Source organism: Apteryx rowi, unplaced genomic scaffold (genome assembly GCF_003343035.1).
Source record: "Apteryx rowi isolate R43461 unplaced genomic scaffold, aptRow1 scaffold_67, whole genome shotgun sequence".
Classification (NCBI taxonomy): Eukaryota; Metazoa; Chordata; class Aves; order Apterygiformes; family Apterygidae; genus Apteryx; species Apteryx rowi.
Genome location: NW_020450949.1, coordinates 1,341,265 through 1,361,564, shown reverse-complemented (window position 1 = coordinate 1,361,564; position 20,300 = coordinate 1,341,265). Strand labels below are relative to the sequence as shown.

At 49.3% G+C, this 20,300-nt stretch overlaps 1 protein-coding gene across 2 annotated transcripts in view; it reads left to right on the top strand.

Annotated features, from left to right (window-relative positions):
- The window catches only part of TP73 (tumor protein p73), a 47,006-nt gene that overhangs the window by 11,965 nt on the left and 14,741 nt on the right, over window positions 1-20,300 (top strand). Inside the window, exon 4 of one of the 2 annotated variants that reach the window (XM_026085648.1) lies at window positions 5,318-5,563. The exons of the other annotated variant lie outside the window; for it this stretch is intronic. Within the exon in view, the coding sequence (XP_025941433.1) occupies window positions 5,318-5,563 (246 nt within the window). The remainder of the gene's footprint in view (window positions 1-5,317; window positions 5,564-20,300) is intronic. 2 annotated transcript variants of the gene reach the window in all.

The window sequence follows — 20,300 nt, the reverse complement described above, 5'->3', positions numbered from 1 at the left end:
TCCTTAATACCCCGTTTGTTTTCTCCGTCTCCCCCTGACCCCATGATTCCGGTGGCRGGAAGGTTCCCAATTATCTATAAATTCCGAGAAGACTAAAATGCTGTACATTAGCGACCCAATGCAGCATTATACCACGGTAGGTGCTACTTTTTATTAATGGGTTTTGCCTTGTTGTTTCTTATTTGGAATTGTCCTCTGCTGCCACAGAAAAGGCTTGGCAAGGATGCATGTTCTAGTTCTGTTTTCTGAGCTCGTGCACCCGTTGCTGCTCCAGAAATGTCAGGTAGCAGATTCAGCGCTGGTCCAGGAAGGACAACCGGTTTCAGGGAAGGGCTGAAGCAGGGCTGAAGCAGGAGCGATCCTTGCTCTGTGCCGTCGGATACACCAAGTACATGGTGCTCTTTGGGCACCAGGAGGCAACCCGTGTGTTGGGAAAGATGAATTGTAGCGGGGTGGGATGGTTACGGCTTTGGCTACTTGGTTAATATCTCTCTCTCGTTTTGTCTGAATCATGTGTTGTGCTTTGCAGGGTCTTAAGTATGGTTTAAATCTTCAGGGTAGATGGCTGTYGGCAGAGGCTGCCTCACCCCTCATAGGTACAGACTGTTGCGTGTGTTGTTAGRGGGATCAGACTGAAAGCGTAAGAGCAGCTTTGAGCGTCCGTCCGAAGAAACGCGCTGCTCAGAGCCTGTAGGCGCTCAGCACCRCCAGCACTAGCTCGGCTTTCCCTGGGGACTTTCGAGGACGGGGACTGCAGGGGCAGCYGCGTCCGTGCCGGGCTCCCGGCACGGACCCCGGCGCCCGGGCAGGTTTTCCTTTCGCAGTGGAAAGTGGCCGGGAGAGTGTAGCAAGTGGCGTGGTGCATACAGTTGCAGGCAATACGGCGTGCGCTAGTAGGCAATATGTTTGCAGCCCTGTCCTCAAGTGCTGAGACTGCTTTCATAGTCGGAAGATTTTTGTATCCGCTTTCTGACGTTCAGCATGCATGAAACAAAATAATCTTTAAAGGATCTTCGTAGGCAAGGAAAGACACTGCTTCCCTTTGCACACCCTTAAAAATAACAAATCAGCTTTCCTCAGAGTGTTTTTCTTCTTTTATTCACTGGTAAAAAATTAGATGTAGAGATAGACATAGTTACAGGTATAAATAGAAAGGTGCAGTGTTGTACTTCATGACCATAAATTATTTAGCATCTCCTTTTTGTCTTATGTGTGTAGTACAAAACACATATGTGCTGGGTTGGTTTTATGCTGTAATCCTGTTTCTTGGAATATCATTACTGCAGTCATGTGAATACACACACACACACACACACACACACACACATATAAACATGTAAACATATATACATGTATTTACACATGCACACACAAACACTCATGTGCTGGATTTGTCCTTTAAAGAAATACTTCCAAAACACAGTCAGTCTTAAAAAAACGAGTTAGTAATTTTACCCACTATACCTGCCTTTGAGTATTGCTGCCAACAATTTTATTTAAAATATATATATTTATTTGGGGGGGGGTATGCCTTTTGCTTTGTAACTAATCCATTCCATTAACAGGGTGAAACAAGGAAACTGGCTGCCTATAAAACTGCTAAACATACAAAGAAACCATATTAATCGGAGTTTAGAAAGGCTGAAGGAAATATTTCCCTCTGATCTGCACAGGCTGGTTTTGTCACCTTTACAGAGTCTGAGCATCAGCAGACTTGAGAGAATCCGATTCGCTTAGTTCGAGCGATAGAGTTTCTAAGAAAAAAAGCACTCTTTTATGTCGCGTTCATCTTCCCGTAATCAAAAAATTATCTATATCTGCACCATTACGGGGTAAGGTGGCAGCCTCAATCTACCGCTTTCTCAGGGCGCCCGGCGTCTGCGCTCGCCGAGCATTTCGGCRGGACGGAGCGTTTTGGCGTAGAGCGTCGCCGCGTCCCTGCTGCTGGCGGGAGGCCGGTCCCCGCGGGTCCCCTGCAGCGAAGGGTCTGCGAGGAGCAGGGCGCAGCAGCGGGGCACCGGCAGAGCCCCGCGGCTCGGGCACGGGCAGCCCCGCTTGCAGCGACGGCGCTCCGCTTTGCGGGTCTCAGCAGCGTCGAGAGGTGGCCCTTGCTTCGAGAGGGCAGGCTCTTTCTGTGCGGCGGTCGTGACAGTCTTTTCAGGGGCTCAGTCCTGATTTTCCTGTCCGTTGAACTTTACTCTCGGACACTTGGGCTGTGCACGGTGCTGACTAACCCCTGGAAACTCACACAGCCGTTTAAGAAAGACTTCTGTGAATTTTTTTCCCCAGCCGTTTGCAAGAGATGCCTCTGCACTGCGGTTACAGAGCTCTTCTTCCCAGAGAAGTTGGCGTTACCAGGAGGCAAAAAGCTTCCTGGTTTTTCCCCTTTCAAGGGGATGCGACGAACTGAGGCAGCGCACGCTTCAAGCTCTGCCCCACAGTCAGAACGTAACCGGCTTTTGTTTAAGAATGAGTACGTATGTACGCGTGCCATGGCAATACTAAACACCAGTTTGTTTGCTCATTGAGTTAAAAACAGTTATTCCTGAAAAAATACACTTGGTTTGGCTCAGCACATGTTTCACCGCTGTTCTCTGAAAGTCCTTTAATTGTCCTAGTCACCATAAGAAAAGGAAACAGCCCRCCCTTGATACTCGTGGGTGGATTATTTGGACTGTGGGTTAACTGTCGTGCCCCCAAAGAAACAGTCTTTTTCCCCTCGCTGTTCTGGTCTTGTTCCACGTCTAGGTTTTCATTTGCAGAGGAAACGGTACGCTGAAAGTGCCTCCCAGCCCAACGGCCTTCGCAGCGCGCCGTGCCTGTGCACGAGGCTGTCCTGCGCTGCCAGCCCCGCACCGAAAGCTGGCTGCGGTTTGCCACGTGCATTTTCAGTATCTGTTTTGCTGAAGTTTCTTGTAACTTTTTCTCCAGGTGAATTCTGGAATTGTGGAAAAACAGTTTCTCTCTGGCAAGGCTATTTATAGAGCAGTGAGAAGCAATAGAGGGGTTTATGCACATGTTTTAGGGGAGAAAATGGCTGTATTTGTAAAAGCAAGTCAGATCTTGTTCAGCATTCCTCCAGTTAGTCACAGACTCCGACGACCTTGTGAGAGATGCAGACAACAGGAGAACTCTCCTGGAGAAGGATGATTGTATTTAAACCATTATATATTGTACACAGTTGGGTGAGGTTTGGATCCCAAGTTAAAACACGTCTCTTGATTCCAAAGCTGTGAGCCTTGCAGCCTGACAGCATTCAGAGGGAAAAATGCAAATAACTGAGCCTGCTGGTTGTGTCCAATCCTGGAATTAAATGTACTGCGCCTGGTGACCTTTCCCTTCTAGTAACTGTTGATTCCCAAGAGCTGCTCGAGCTGCGGAAGCAGGCAGCTGCAGCTAGCGGGAAGCCAGCGGCTGATGGCAGCAGCCGCAGCAGCCCAGGGTGGCCGTCGGTGGTGACTGTGACAGGCGAAGGTGCGAGTGCGGGTAGGGTGGCACCGTGTCTCCTCCCGCACACGATGCTCTGGGGAGCCGGAGCAGCGGGCAGCGATAGCGTCTCCTTTGCGCGTGATAATCAGGAGAGCCCCGAGAGCCTCCGGTAACACTCCCCTATGGGATTTCCAGAATGCTGTTGGCTTGGAAATACCAGAAGAACAACCCTCGAACGATCCTGGAACCGCAGGTTTCTGGAAAAAAACGTTCTACTTGCTTTGAGAAGCAAGTGGGTTGCTGGAGAAACAGTTACATTTGATTTTTTTTTTTAAATATTAGTCTATTTCTCTACCACGAGAAAATGATTTTTTTTGTCTGATTTTCAGATGAAAGATTAAGTATGTTTTAGCCATGATGCCTTTGAGAACAGCTTTTCCTAGGCTGTGCCTGTAGAAAAAAGCGAGCCGCCAGCTCATATGGGAAATATCTGACAATGATAGTTTAGAAGAGGAATAGCAAGGACAACGAAAGGGTTGGCCCAGCCGCCGTGGAGCAATAAGAGCTAGCAGAAGTATAAATGGGCGAGTTCGCTCTGTGACCGTATTTGCAGTGTGCCGCATCACAGCTGCGCACTTTGTAGCTTCGAGGTTCTCCCCGAATTGGAGCTGCCTCCGTGGGAGCCGCTGAAGGCAAACACCCAGCTCCGGAACGGATTGCACAAGGCGCCATTCGGAGCGGGTGCTCAGAGAGCTCCGGGTCTCACCTCTGCATCCCGGGCTCTTTCCTCAGGGCTTGTGCTAGCTGGAGCCAGCGGTGGCCGTGGCCGTGGCCTTGACGTGGCCGGCGTTTGCGGGGGCACTTGTGCGGGCAAATGGGTGGTGCTGGTGGAGGCGGCAGAGGCTCAGGCCTTGCTGCTTCTGCCCACCCACACAGGTCTGCGGAGGCTGCAGCCTTTGCAGGGTCGAGCTGTAGGCATCTGAAGGCTACTGCTGTCCTCACCCTGGTGCTAAATACTAGAGCAGTTCAAGGGATTTACGATGCCTTGGTGCTCTGGCTACTGGCAAGCAAACCCTTCCTTCCCACTTTGGGAACGTGATCTTTGCTTAGGCCAACCAACGGCCCAGATCCCAGACTCACCCCTGACGGCTTACAGCAGCTGTGAGCTGAGGGTTAGGCTCAGCTCTTACAGAACCGAAGTACTTAACCGGGTTTGGACTCTGATGGTATCTTCACACCCCGCATGAGATTTGGGTGTGCTTCAGTCAGGGCGCAGATTTGGCTGGTCTCATCTCTGCGGTGAACTGCAGCTACGGAGGGCTGACACTGAACACCCTCTGCTGAAAATTTGTAATACTGATGGAACTAACGGGGTTCTTGAAAGCCCTCTGGAAATCTAACTTGGCCGAAGAAAAGAGGCTTTCTGTGAACACTGTCCAGGCACTCAGCAGAATCCTGTAGGTAGGACGGTGATTATCATTTCCCGCTCAGTTCGGCAGGACATTTCCCACATCTTAGCACATCACAGAAAATACGTGCCTGTTCCTAACAGTGAAACAATCCCCCCTGCTACCAAAAGTGTTGTTTTGCATAGTCAAAGGCTCTAGAAATCCAAGAATCTTGGCCTCTCGCTGCCTTCAGTAAGGATGAAGCTGATAAAAGGGGATGATTTAAATGTATTAAGTTTATCCTTTACACAAGTGGTGACCTGTTTAAAAAACAAACCAACCCAGAACAACTATTTTGGTTGACTTTCCAGCACGCTGGCCCTTTAAGGGAGCTGTAACAGGACACCTGAAGTCCTGAAGAAGTGTAGCTGAGGTTTCCATGTCTCTAAACTGGCTGGTGTTTTCTTTTTTTTCCCTCCTCCCCTTTTCCCTTCCTCCAGTCCCAGTTTAATTTGCTGAACAACAGCATGGATCAGAGCATCGGCAGCAGAGCAGCCTCCACCAGCCCTTACAACTCCGAGCACACCTCCAATGTCCCAACGCATTCACCCTACTCGCAGCCCAGCTCTACCTTCGACGCCATGTCCCCAGCTCCCGTCATCCCCTCCAACACTGACTACCCTGGTCCCCACCACTTTGAGGTGACTTTCCAGCAATCCAGCACGGCCAAGTCAGCCACTTGGACAGTAAGTTGCATGTGTTCTTGCCTTCACTAAAGAGAAGCTTTCTAGCATGGTAAATGTTTTCAGTGAATCTGCTGCAGACACTTGGATGTGTTGGTGTTGTTTTGCGGAGGGATGCACAGGGCGCGTTGGTGCGCGGCAGCTGTTGCGGTGTCGGCTGCAAGATGCATGGCTGTTGTGCGGCCGCCGCCTGACAGGGTGTTCTGCCTGACAGCTGTGCCGGCAGCAAATAGAGTTTGACCCTGAAAAGCAAAATATGCAGGAATCATCAATGCTTACATTTAAGGATTTTTTTTTTTCCAAATGGAGAAAAGACTGTTAAACACAGTGACTGGAATATAACCCCTGGCTCAGGAGTTCCCTAAACTGTAGGTAAATGTCCCTGAAAATCACAAAGTTGGAAGAATGTACGGGGAGAAGTACCTGCCTTGTTCTCACAGTATTTCCCTCAGCATTTGCTAGCAGCTGCTGTCAGAGATGGGGCAATGGGCTAGATGGACCTTTGCTCTGACCTGCTGGAGCTGTTCTTTGCTTTGCCTTGAATTCTTACTTTTCGTTTATAACCCTTTTTCATTTCACGTATCGGAAGAGCGACTTAATCTCTAGAAGCCACAGCAAAGTAACAAAGGAGATTTTTAGTCACAAATGGATTACTACACAGCATCATGCCGTGTGAGATATGAACACAGCAGCCTGAAATGCAGGTTTGGTCCACTGCAGATTTTATTGCATGTCCTGAAGTCAGTCAGAGGAGTCGTTTGTACAGAACAAGAGACCTAGGAATTATTCRGAGAATACAACAGCTCTTTTCCTTTTTGTGGACAAGGTCCTAAATTCACATCCTGGCTTTTGAGTTCATATAAAGCCGCCCCTATTTTTTTAAAAAGCATTTGCAGCTGTTATTTAAGGTATTTCTGCTGCAGACGTTTCTTTGGCAGTGAGGTGTGCACCTCAAACCCTCCTCACCCAGCAGCTCCAGCCCCCCTCAGGTTTCTGCCACCTGAATGCCTGGGAGGTCTCTTCATGGTCGCACTTGAGACAGGCTTTTTCTCCTCTGGGAAATGTTAGCAGAGCAGAAATGCTGAGGTGAGACAGCTGACACAAAGCGGGAGCGGTGGGGTTTCCTTTGAGGCTGCGGTTCGGCATTATCACTAAACAGGCAGAGCAGACCAGGAGCAATACATCAGCCCAAGGTGTGATAATGACTTTTATTTTTGGAAGCTGATGTGTCTAATTGCCAAGAAAGTCCTTTCCACAGTAGACAGAAAGCATCTCTGGATGCTTATGTGCGCACAACCCCCTGGCGTGGCCTCCCGCTCTGTCCCGTGGGTGCTGGTTTGCTAGTTGCTTCCGGGGGCAGCGGTGGAAACTGTGCGGCCGGTGTTCCTTGGCGAGAGCGCGGCAGGAAGAGCTGATCCGCAGCAGCTCTCGCTGGCCCTTTGGTCCGTCTCTGCAGCKGAGCTCTCCTGTGGAAACCAACAGGCGGGCAGAGGAACGGGACCCCCTCTGCGACGGCAGGCGAGCCCACGCAAGGGGTGAAGCAGGCACCCCGCAGCAGGGTGGGTCACTTCAGGCAGCGCCGTCAGCATTCGGGTACCACGAGCACTGCTCAAGCCCATCCCTGGCAGCTAGATAGCCGGATTAGCTGTCCGAAGTAGCAGACGGACTTCTCAAGCAAGCCGGCAGTGAACTGGCGTTTGAACGGACCCTAGCCGACGTCATGGCTGAGTTAGCAGGGCAGAGTCTGTGTGTCCAGTCACCGGAGTTTTGTGAATTCACTAGTGACTTATGCTTGCTGGGGGCTTGGGACTAACTCCRTAATTAAATACAACTTGCCCTCATAGGAGTGGAGGATTCTTCACTCTTTTTAGGTATCTTTCTTGAAAGATGTTGCTAAAGGATACCTTTAGTTAGGCTGTGAATAAACTGAAGGTCTTCAGAGTGGGACATAACTCCAGCCCATTCTTATCTTTATTGATGGATAACTCACATCACTTAAATGTAAAGCTTCRTAGGGACTGCACAGGGAAAAAAGCTGTTCCCATGCCACAGTGCCAAGAGCCCCACAGGGACCAGGTTAGAGGAGCAGATGTGGTCAAGAGGCAGGATGTCCTGCTGAAACCCTTGGGACAATGCTAGCTGTGATGAGTAAAGATCCAAAGGAGAAGGCTGTGCTCATYGGTGGTGATTCTGAAAACCAGAAACATCTGAATGGAAGCAAAATGCACACTAATGCAGGGGGTCCGGTTCCAGCTATCCTGATGTGGACGGAAGAGGGCTGGAAAGCRTCTGATGCTCTTGCACTTGCCACCRTCGCTAGCTGGAAATGCTTGGGGGATAGCTTTGTGATGGAGAGGAGCTGCAGTCCACGCTACCAGCCACATCCGAYGGCAGGGCCAGGCGCTGTACTGCAGAATACCTTTGGACAGCGCTGTGGACAGCATCTATTCATACGTGTCAAAATAAGGAGAGAACTCCTTTAAAAATACACTCTTTCCTTGTCTTTATTTAGCAGTAAGGAAATACCCTTCCCTTACCCAGACGATGAATTTTGCAGCTGCAGGGAGTATATCAAAAAAGCCACTGAGGCCTTTTTGGCCTCTTGTGCCCGGGCCAGCAAAGGATGGAGCAGCAAGATGCTTCCTGAGCCATTCCACATGATGAGCAAGCCAGTGACTGCACCTTTCCTTCACTGGAGCCATCCTCTGCRGGGATGCGCTGTCCTGCTTGTAATTGTGTCCCAGCCTGGAAATGCCCTGTGGTTTCTGGGACAGGCTGTTGCTGTTTCTGGAAGGAGAGGTTCAGGCATATACTTGTTCTGCTGATGAATTCTGCACTGGACGTCACCCACACAGCACTAACTCCGGTCTAAAGCCTTCTCCTGAGCGTGGGTCGCTCCACAAACAAGGAGGAATTGGTTATATTTGGTGGGAGAAAGCAGGCGTGCAATTCAGTTCTCCTTCTGCTATGGCAGAGCGGTGACCAGGGACCTGGGATCTTTTCAGGACTCCAATTATACTGAGCCCAAACTGTGTCAGCACCACCCCGTGCTGACTGTAATCCTGAAGCTGTTGCGTCCTTCTGCTCGGAGCTGTGCTAACCTGGAAGGGAATGCTCTCATTCCCAAGCCTTTGCAGTGCGATCTCCTTTGCACGCTGGAGTAGCCAGGGCCGCACTGACACTGCCATCGTAGCCCCTGCACCTCACGGGAGCAACCGGACTTGGAGACAGGCTCAGCTGCTCGAGGCAGCTCTGAGCAGCTGCGGTGGATGTACCCAGCCGCCAAAGCTGGGAGCTGACGTTTCTGAATGCTCTCTTGGAGGGTGGATGCCTCATGGGAGATGATTCAGCCCAGAGAAGTTAAATATCTGAACTGTCTTAAAYATTTGACAGGGCAGAGCATGAAACGCGTGGATCTCTGAGCCGCAATGCCGGGGTTGTTACGAGTTCCCTCGAAGGAGGCTGACTGCCGTACTAGCATTAATCGGCCTGAATTTCAGTGTGCTGAAGTGGAGCACAGCTGAGAGTAGAAGTGGATCGGCAGTGTCTTGCACACCGGAAAGTGCAGGATTTGAAAGAGTAACTGCCACAGGACCTCTGAAGCGAGTGTCGCTTGTCAGGTTACCATCTACACAAAGAAGGATCATCCTGCCTTGCCGGTGAAATCCACTCCATCTTCTCCTGACTGACTGCTGTCGCAACTGCGGAACTTTCTTTTTTCTGYTGGAAGACAGGGCTGCCTCCTTCCTTCCGTTCGGCTTGAAARCTGAATGCTTTATTACCCAGCTAGGTACTGAATTCAAGAATGAGTATCTGCCTGCAGGAAAAAGGCAGAGTAGCCAAAACAGCCCAGTCTGATGAAGTAATATAGATATCTGATGCTCTTAAAAAGCCAGCCTCCCAGAGCAAAGCTGAAAGAAACGTAGTTAAACATAAAGAAGACCTGGGAGCTGTTTAATGTTGCATTATATACCTAAGAAAACAATATTACACTATTAAAAATTAAAACTGCTACATTTAAAAATCTGTCCTCATTAAGAGGGAATGAATTCAGCAAAAAATTGTACATCATATGTTGTCAGTCAGTCAATATGCAAATAATGATATATGTGTGCAGTATGATTCTCTATGTAAATAATGAATGTGTAGATGGAAGTGTACAAGTAAAAATGCGAAAGCTGTTAAAAAATACAGGCACTTGGCAAGGAAAGCTAAAAGTTAGTTATGGTCAGCAGGGCTAGGAACAGTGACATCTGAAAACTCAGTAATGCTCCAGTCTTTGTCAAGAGCAGTTAAATTAACAGTCGTGGTGCAGCAAAGGACACGAACAATTCTGTTCAGCATTTTGAAAGAAACGACAATAAAAAATGCGTCCTGTTTCGTCAGTAGCTGAGGAAGACTCGTGGCTTTTAAATATTTTAAGGCTAACTGCACCAAATAATTTACAGCAAGAACACTGGAAGAGTTCACTGCAAACTCCCCTGAGTCAGTCCTGTCATGCCTCATTTCAGAGCACTGGGGAGCCCTCCATGATGAGGGGAGAAGACTGTGGCAGATCAGAAGTTCTGTRGGTCTCTTACAATCTTGGGGCAAATCATTCAGAATGAGGCCAACGAAGAATTAAAAGTTGGATGCATAGGCAATGCCAAACCAAATAATTTTATGGAAAYAGTCTTGTCAAACTATTTGACATAGTTCTTTGATACAGTCATAAGCTTTGGATTATAAAAGTGTGTAACTATCTTAATAGACTCATATTTTTTCATGGTTTTGACTGAATCCCTCTGGATACCCCAGAGAGGAGAATCAGTATTGTCCATACTCAGGATAGCACAGTTTACACCAATGAATGGATCAGCTGGAAAAGGAAATGTAGCAGGGAATCACATCCCATATACAAGAGAATGCTCCCCGGCTGCTTGGGCTCCCTACTATGCAGTGCCATTATCCATAGTCTTGAAAAATCTGGGATGAATTAATTGTTGGTAAAGTTTGCAGATCAAACAAAAAATGGTAAATAGCGTTGGAGGCGACTCAGCTTACCCACTGGTCTGCGTGGGGGGAGCTCCCTGGAGGGCTGGGCAGGCAGCACAGCGCAGTGCACGGTGAGGCGTTAACAACATGAATGTTGGTCCCACGTTTAGGAGAGGAGACTYCGAAGGAGCCTAGGGCTCGTGGTCAAAGAATCATTTGGACATGGGCTCCCTGTACAGTGGAGTAACTAACCCAAGGGGYCTAAACAGGAGAGCTGGGCATGCAGGTTTACCTACAACTGTGTCATTACTGAGACCACTACCTGAGAGTATGCGGTTCTTGTGTCCACACTTCAAAAAGTATGTTGACAAAATAGGAACGACTGGAGAGGGGGATCCAAGGAAGATGAAAGATTTGGAACACATGCCTTGTAGGGAGATACCAAAGAAACTTCATGTATTTAAGTTCTCCAAAGGAAGAGTAAGAGTGGCTTGATCACAGTCTGCAAGTACCTGCATAGGAGATGATTTCTGATAGCAGACAGCTCTTTAATCTTATAGAAAAAGACATAATAAGATCCAGTGCTTGGAAGCTGCAGCCAGGCAAATTCAGACTAGAAACAAGGTGGAAATTTTTTAACAGCAAGGATAATTAGCCATAGGAACAATTTACCAAGGAATGTGGTGGATTCTCCAACTCCTGAAGTATTTAAATGAAGAGTCTACATATCTTTCTAAAGATAAGCTCTACTTCAAGCAGATACCGTTGGCTTAACGTAGTATTGGTAAGCAGGGGTCTTAGGCCTGCAGTGTAAGAAATCAAACCGAAGGTTCATGATTTGTTTTTTCTAGCCTTAAAATGGTGAATTTCTAAATTTATGAAAAAGTCAGATGGAGAAGCAATGAAGACTCTGAACACGTATTTGGGGCTTGCATTTGCCAGAAACGGTTCCTTTCTCATGAAAAGATCCCAGGCCCCAGTGGGGTGTGGTGGGATTCCTGAGTCCCTGGGCTGTGCTCTGACCACTGCGTTAAACCTGACTTTTGAAAAGCGCTTGTTGCAACAAACATTGAACCAAAGCCGTTGCTCCTGGTCTGTTCTRTATGAAGCCCTCAAGGCTGCCACTRCCTTCTCTTTCATTTTTAATGGTCTTCTTATCAGCAGAGAGCAAGGAGTTTGAACAGACACTGAAAATAAGGTTTTCCCTGTACTTTAGAAGCCCCCCTCTGGTAGGCTGTTTTGGTGGGGCTGGGAGGAGGACTAGGAGCTGCAGCTGTGCAAGACAGGGCATGCCAASAGCCTGCCTGTTTGTTGGAAGCTATCAGGACTCTCGGTTCCCTGGAGCTGCCCATACATGCTTGAGTTGTGAGCCGATCTCGGCTGTTTTCTCACAGGCAGCCCCTCGCCACGCTGGCCAGCTGGTAACTGATAGATAATTAGTATTTTTCTCAAGTCTGATTTGAGGTGGATCGGTGCTCCCTCCCTTCTRAAATGTTATCGTGTGGCCAAAGCCAGCAGAACTGTTAATAGGGTCTTTGGCCTCCTGTGGCCTGACTGCAAAAGAAGCCAGGGTATCGAGCCATCTGACGCGGTGCAATTGCCTGGTCTTGCACAAGAGCCCCTGGCACTGACGGAGAGCTCCCCGGTGGTGCCTGCTCCGCTCGGAGTAAGAGCACTTGGGAGAGCAGGGCATGTTCGCTCACAACCTCTGCTTGTGCCTGGTCTCTCGTCCTGAAACAAGAAAMAGGATAAGCCTCCAGGTTTAACAAGCAGGCTGGACTCCCCCTGACCTTGGCACACAGGCAAGGTCGTGCCCAKGCCCCTTCCAGGATTTTGCCTGCTGTTTAGGTGAAAGAACAGCCTGCCACAGAAAGTGGTAGAGTCTCCATGGCTGGAGAGGTTCAAAGCCAAGGTGGGGTACTCCTGCTATGGTGGATAGCAGTGGAGCAGTTAGTTACCCAAAGCAAAGCAGTCTGCATCCCAGCACTTGGCCAGCTGGAGACTGCAGTGATGGGAGAGTTTGGCTGAATCTGCTTCCGTTTACTCCATACRTATTGCAGCTGGAGTTTCAGCATGGGGGAAGCGGGGAAGTGAAGTGATTTATCTGACAAAGACTGAAAGGGGAGGATTGAAATAATTGGTGCTGTAGGAGGTAGGTACTCCTTTGCTGGTTCCTGTCTAAAGTATGCTGAGGTAGAGGCAGTTGTAAAGAGGAGTGAAAAGTCTTCAGGATTATCTGTAGAAAATGAACCCCTCCCCCCCGAAATTATCTTCTGGCACCTCATCATATTTTAGAGATGTTCATGTCTAGCACCAGTGGCCTGGAAATGACCAAGGGGCACGCGTGGCTCAGTACATTCTACATCTGAGCCATAAACATCTTTGTTTTTATCTGAGGAGCTGGGCAGAAGAACATGGATATTTTGGCATGCCAGAAATAGGAAAGCAAGCTCAGCATCAGCCTGCTCCAAAGCCCATTGAAGCCAGCCCACTGGAGGCTTTCCATGAGTTTTAGCAGGGCGTGGATGAGGCTCCAGGAGCTCCAGACACAATGAAATTGAGAAAAAAGGCAATGGAATTTGGTGTGCGATGTTCCAACACGACTGCACTATCAGCTCCTCTATCTTGAACGTGTATGGTATGCACAGGTCAAGGGAATGACTTACCGGCAACTGCCTCTCCAGCAAGAAGGTAACATTCTCCTGCAGGGACTACTGCGGAGGTGAGATAGGATGCRCTGGGGGAAATGAGGCTGCTGTGGAAAAATGGTGGTAACTGTTCTGGCCAGCTCTTTGTGAGTGTGGCTCTGAAATGCACAGAGGAAACAGTGGCTGGGAATATAAGGGATCTGCTGGAGGAATCAAGATAATAAATAGGCTGCAGAAGGGAATGTATTTCCAAGACCTGGCCCTAAAGTGACCTGGGCCGGTGGTTCCAGCAGAGCCTAGCAGGAGCATGATGGCTACGTCCACAGCTGGTGTAAGCCAGTGGAGCTCCCCACGGTCCCGCCAGGCTGCCGGGGGGCCGAGGGCTTCCCCAGCAGAGTCCCTTGGGGACCAGCTGCAGGCTTGCTTGTCGTTGTGCTGGTGGAAGCAGAGGGTTTTTACCACATGGGGCTCGGTGCGGCACCATGAGAAGTGCATCTGAAAGCATTCTTAGGAGCCTGCTTTCGTAGGGGGGAACATGCACTCACATGCATGACGGGCAGCTAACTCGGCACACATCTGCATACAGCTAGTGCTCATGTGGGTATGAAAAATCTTTCCTCAGCTATCTGATTTTTGAGCCAAAGGCAGCTAGAGTGGAGGCCAGGAGCTGAGCAGGTCAGGGACTGGCATGGGTGGAGGAAATCTTGAGACCAGCTGTGCTATCTTGAGCATACCTGGGCAGGGACCTGGTGACCTCTGTGAAGACCGGGTAGCTCTAAGATCTGAGCCTGTAAAATCAGTATTTTATGAAAACTAGCCTTTTTTGCTTTCCTAAGCTCAGTGCTGCAGTAAGGATACAAACACAGGATGTTTGCTCCATGGTGCAGTCAGCCACCCCAGAGTGAGTCCTGCAATGCAAGTCTGGTGACTTCTTTGACCAGGAGCTTTCTCTGATCGTATGCATGTAGCTAGGGAAGGAAATTCCCCTCTGAGCTTGGCGCAAGAGCTAGCAGCAAAACTCTCCAGGAGCCGGGAGTGCAGACTCAAGCTCTTCAGTGTTCACAAGGATGATTCCTTCTTCCAAGTGGTTGTAGAGTTCATACCGCTTCCCAACAGTGGTGGGACGGTGAGACTTGGCCGGCTGAGGGCTAAATGCTTTGGGGGCCCAGGAAGGTAGAAAGATGCAAAAGGACACCTTCCAAACTGTTGGTTCTCGAACCAACAGTGGCGAGCAAGAGCAGAGGACCAGCTTTGTATTAGAGGAGAGATGAGAAAGAGAGCGTCCTGGCTATGGTCTGGTTGTTATATATTCTGAGACCTCCGTTGTGCCCACGCATGTGAAATGCCCTGGGAACACCAGGCCCCACTCGCTGCTCAGGGAGCTGGAAGAATTTAAGTGACAGTCACGCTAAAAACGGCAATGGTACACCTCCAAGACCAGATCTTTTTGCTCTGGTTTTTGCATTGCTTTTTCAGCAGTGATTCTCAAGCTGGATTCCCAAATCATTCTTCTTCCCTTCCTTCCCAGCTGAAACACCATATACGTGAAAGCATACATGCAGCATGAAATAACTGCATTGTTGAGTTTTTGATTTACTTTTTGGATGACACTGAACTCCAGTGCAGGACTCGTCACAGGACCAAAGCATCCAGATATGTAGAAGGAGTGAGACTCAGCAGCAAAGATTAAAAGTTCCCTAAATGTGCCAGTACTGGTTAAGCAATGACTCAGACAGGCTGTGATTCTGGTTGGCAGTTATTTTAAGGATGCATACACCAGAGAAAGAAGGGACAGAAATCCTTTGTGGTGAACCAAGGGATTTTAATTGGGGGTAATGGCATGATAGTAAAGGCAGAAAAATGCAGGCTGGAGCACCGGCAGGGTTTTTGAGCTGTGGCTGTGCTGCCACGGACCTGGGCTGCTCCGAGACATCTCTGGTGGTCCAGCTCTCATGGGCAGCAGGGCTGGGAGTACCTGCTGGGTGACTCAAGTCTCCTGCGGCCACTTGTGAAGGATGCAGGGGTGGGATGCACCTCTGCCTGCTGCAGTGCTTGGGCTGAGGGTGTCCCAGCCGTCACCCCAAACAGGCGCTCAGAGTCCCCGCTCAGCGTGGGGCTGGGACTGCGCCGGTGCCGCTGACCCCCAGGGTGACGGGCTCCACAGCTCTGTCTCCTTACGGGGGTTAGTAATGCCACCAAAGCGTCTGGGCTGCAGGCACGCTGGATAAACCGTCGGTATCAGTGCATCCCCTTAGAGCCCTCACCGGCCTCTCTGCTGCTCTAGCCACCTGAGCTGGCAAGCCGGCGTGCATCAGGCCCTGGTGGGTGCTTCCCTGTTTGGCCCAGGGATGCACTGGACGTATCCAAACCCCTGCTCATAGCAAAGAGCAACGAAGTAACTTTGGAAGGAATTTCCAGCTCAGTGAGAAGTTATATAGGCCAGTGATTAAAAAAAAAGAAAAAAAAAGGGTTATTAAAAAATTAGAAAGAAAAAATAATCTCTGTAGTCGGCATGTCTTCCAGGATCTGTCGTAACAGATTCGTCCGAGCCGGTTAACGGTATTTGCGGTTTGCAAGATGCTACATGTCTGAGTAAGATGACAGACACATTATTATCACCTCTCCACTGTGATCTGTCCAAACCTGTCCCAGGATGCAGCTCCACAGCTGCTTGCTAGGGAGTGCAAGGAAATTAGCAGCCGGAGGCAGCACTTTTCTTCTCTCTCTCTTGCCAGGCTAGTGGCTTTATTGGGATCCATTGACTGCAGCCCTGGACACGTCTTGAGTAGGACTAATGAGGAGACTGGAATGTAAAAGAGGAGGAGGAGAAGGCTGGAAGGGAGGAGGGGGGAGGATTTGTGGAAAAAGTAATTGTTGAGCAAATCATTTCCTTCAAGAGAGAAAGAAGAACTTGGCTACAGCTCTCCTGAAGCAGGCAAGTCTAGACGCTTCAGTGTCAACAGTTGAAGATAAATAAGATTTTATCAGTTCAGAATCTGTTGGGACACATCCTCCTAGCGGTTCTGCTGCCCGGAGAGGAGCGGGGGGGAGATGGACTTTTCTATTAGGTGTTTTCACRCAGAAGATTTAGATTACTTTTTGTGTGAGGCTCTCAGCATACTAGGGGAAAAACACCTCTCCCATCTCTTGCTTCCTGCACAGGAGAAATAGCTACAGATCTAGGTAGTGAAGYGTCCTCTTCCGGAGTGGGTCTCGGACATTTGCTAAGGATGAACAGCAGGGAATGTTAAGAGTTAATTCTGGTGCTTTTTCACAGCTGTAACCATATTAGGCTCCATGACTTTTTGTGRGGTATTAGCCCCTTTGGACCTTGTAATGTGCAAAACATTTTCCTGGATACAGTTATAGTAGCGCTAAGATAAACCTTGGAACAGAGAGYGGAGGAGTCTCTGCGGGAGCTGATTATGGCACGGGGCTTTGTCGCTCCGGGTCTTGATGTCCTGTTAGGTTCGGCACAGATGCAGCCTGATCTCTAGCTCATCCAAGGAGTAGCTCCGTTTCAACGGCAGAGATGAAATAAACCCCTCTAAGGACACTTTGGGGTACCGATTCCCTAGAGAAATGGAGGTTAACGCTGGTATCCCCAAATAGTGAAGGGCTGCTAGTGTTCAAATACTTTGGCTTTTGCAATTGTTGCTGTTGCTCTGCACTTGCACTACCAGACAGATCACAGTTGCAGAGAAGAAACAGCAAAACAGGTGGCGTTATAATTTCACAGCAGCAAATGAGGGTAGGCTGACATTGAAAGCTGCCCGACTACAGAAAATGCCCATAGGAATATACATTCTGCAAGTATACATAAGCTTAAGCAGATTACTCAGTGATATTACTGCTGTTTGCTGTTCATACTGTACTAGCACCCACAAGCCACGCCAACACGTGAGCTTTYGCTCTACAATAAAAGACAATCTCTGACTGTCTTCTCTGAACAGAATTACTTTAGCAATAATGTTATTGGGAAGGAAGCTACTAGCTATTCAAAGGGTAGAATAGGAACTGAAAAACAAAAAAGGAAGGAGGTGCCCAGAGGCAGAACATATTCAAGCTCTTGTGTAGATGAGAAAAATATTTTAGGATTAAGTCKTTAAGCGCCAGTGTACAAGTCCATGCTGGGGAACGCGTTCAGCTGTCCTGAGATGTTGTTCCCTGCTAAGATATAGACGCTAATCCCCCAGGACAGATAACATCCACAGCTGGCTTCCCCTATACCAGGGACAGCTCCTTTGGAAGAGGGCCAAGGCTTTTTTTCCGTCGTGCCGCTTCAGCAAGCGCTTGCGAGATGCCATTGTTTTGTACGCGCGCAGCTGAGGCTCGGACAGAAGCTACAGCTCTTCACAGCCGTGCGGGAGCAGCAAGACTCACAGCTCCCTCCGAAYGGCGATGGGATCTGCGGCGCTGCGGCGCGACGCTCTCGCCGGAGAAGCAGGCGGTCGTGCTGACGGGCAGGCCACCCGGCTCGCTGCTAGGCGCAGTAGTGCGCCCAGGGGCCAAAGTCACTTGGCAGCATTGTGAATGACGGGAGCTTTGGCTGTGACCCGGTTGCCRCTATTTTAAGAAGGCAATTTTTCCAAACTGTACAGAATAGAGAGAATACGAAAGAACAGCCAGAGTTTGCCCTTATTGCAGGTGGCAGAAGTGTGACCATGGCAAAAAGAAGAGTGGAAATCAGTGAGGTGACTGTAGCATGCTACATGATAAGGGATTTTGGACCCCTGGGTTCTGGTTTTGTCTTCACAACTGTCTTTTTTTGAACTTGAGTAAAGCACAGTTCCTTTGCTGCGCGCTTTGTACGCCRGGCACGCACGCTTCACCTGTGGCTTGCAAAGCACTTGCAAATCAAAGCTGTATACAGCACAGCCGTGCATACAAACGCATGTGACKGATAGATGATTAGTGACTATAGATAACCATTTAGGTGGCCCTGTTTGGAGTCTGAACAAAACATGCATTTTGCTGTTCTTTGTGGAGAAAGCACATCAGCAAGAGCTCTTCTTGGTTGAAAATATGGCCGGAGATGCAGAGTCTCCTGGGATTCTGAGAMTATCATGCTCGTTCGCCTTGCGGCTGTGAACAAGCTGGATGTGAGACGCAGCCCTTGGCTCCGCAGCCGCCGCTGGCCGAGCGTGCGGCAGGGAAGCGCGTGGGTCGAGCGGCCGGAGCGCAGGCTGCAGGACCGCTGTGCTCAGCGGAGGAGCCATACGTACGCTGTGTGCAGCAAACAGGATACCGAGCTGACTTTGCTTGCCCAGAGTTATCAGCACGGAGTTCCTTAAAAGAATGGTTTGTTATTGTTGAAGGATCTTTGAAGGCAATCCTGGAGCTGTTAAGACATGATAAGGTTATCAGTGGAGGCATGCCTGTGTTGAGCGGCAGCCTTTCTCCCTGCAGGGCAATCGCTGTGCTATTTAACAGAGATTTATCCGTGTCATAACATGGTATAATGAGAGAATTTGTTACCAAAGAACTTGCCATAATGCACCTCTACTCTTCCAGAGCAGTTTTATTTCCCAGGCATGTTGGGGACTGCCCGGGAATGTCTACATGAAAGAATCCTCTGACAGGAGTTGTCAGTATTTTAACACCTGGCAAGGAAGAACCCCCTCCAAATAACCCTTGTTTTGCCATGTCCTCTCCTCAGAATGAACGTGTTTGTTAGACCCAAATCACACAGAGCCTAAGGAGGTTGCATGGACTAAAGCAGTACAACAGAGCTTCTCTCTTCTGCCCAGGCAGATGGGATTTAAGCATCTTCCAGGGAGAGACTGTATTTTGAATTTAAGTGTAAACCCTGGTTTATATACAAAATCACATGAGGAGATTAATCTGACTGTAGGGTTAAGGTGTAGTCAGAGTTATCAGGTGTTAGAGCAAAATCTGGAAATTTCAACGAGCCACAGTGTTTCTAAGTATCCTGTGTCTTCTGGCAAATCGGTGCGACTCAGATACCCAGGGTTAATTCTTGCTGCCAAATTCAGCTTCCCATTATTCCTCCCGATCACCGTTTCAGAGATCACACCCTCTAACGATGGCAGTGTCTTTCCCTTCTCTGTAATGCAAAACTGGCGTCCACCACAGGAGTCACCTGTGGAYGTTTCCAGCCAGCTCACTGGCCTTCCCTCTCTGTGCTGATCTCTCTGCTGCTGACTAACATTTTGTGAATCCAGCCTTGGTTGCATGAAAGCTTTTACAGTCTGCCTCAGCACTTATATCTTCTCTGAACTTCTTTACAAATACCACTTGGAAATGGCTTTTATCTCTTGTTTGCCTCTTCACTTCCCCCCCCCTTCTAGCATTTCACACGAAATGCTATGTGCTTATCTAGTCCTGCATGCAAGGCGTGATGGAGTACAGTTTGCAAAAGAAAAGGCAAAGAAAATGATGTTGCATGGGTCCAGAACTGGTGGGGAACAGTCATTCAGGGGAAGGGGAACACTCACAGAAGTCACGGAGTGGATCCCACGTGGACAGAAAGGGCAGAGGGATCATGAAACACCCAGTGCAGCTGGATTCAGCTCAGAGCATCAGTGTCGGGAAGGGAATGGCTCTGACCCTGCCGTGCCTCGAGCCTGTGCTTCCAGGGGGTCTAGGGACTGCGAACGTGCTGCTCAGATCACCAGTCGTGCCCCGGCTCTGGCATGTCACGTCTGTACGGTATAACGTGGGCAGCTGTGAATGCCTCACACTATTGCACATGCTTATCCACTCTGCTTTTGTCATCTAACACGTGCCTCTGCCTGAGTAACTGAACTGAGAGTGAGGAGAACAACTACCAAGCCATCAGCCCCAGCCTCTGCTCGGGGATCCCCTCCCGTCTCTCACCGGGGGCAGCCGCTTTATAGCTCTGTCCCCTACGGCTCTGCCCAAACTTCAGGTAATTCCAGCCAATATCCCTGTCCGAGTGCTCAAAGCAGACTAACGTCAGAGAGCTCCTGTCCCCAGGACCCGGTATTGCTAGACACCAAAGAGCAGCATGCTTTGCTGAGCAGCAGCAAGGACCCTGCAGTTCCCAGCCTCGGAAAAGTTGTCATTGCTAGAAACGCACTGCCCCGCCACCCCCCCCGGATGGAATTGCCTAAGGAATCAAACATCCTGGGAGC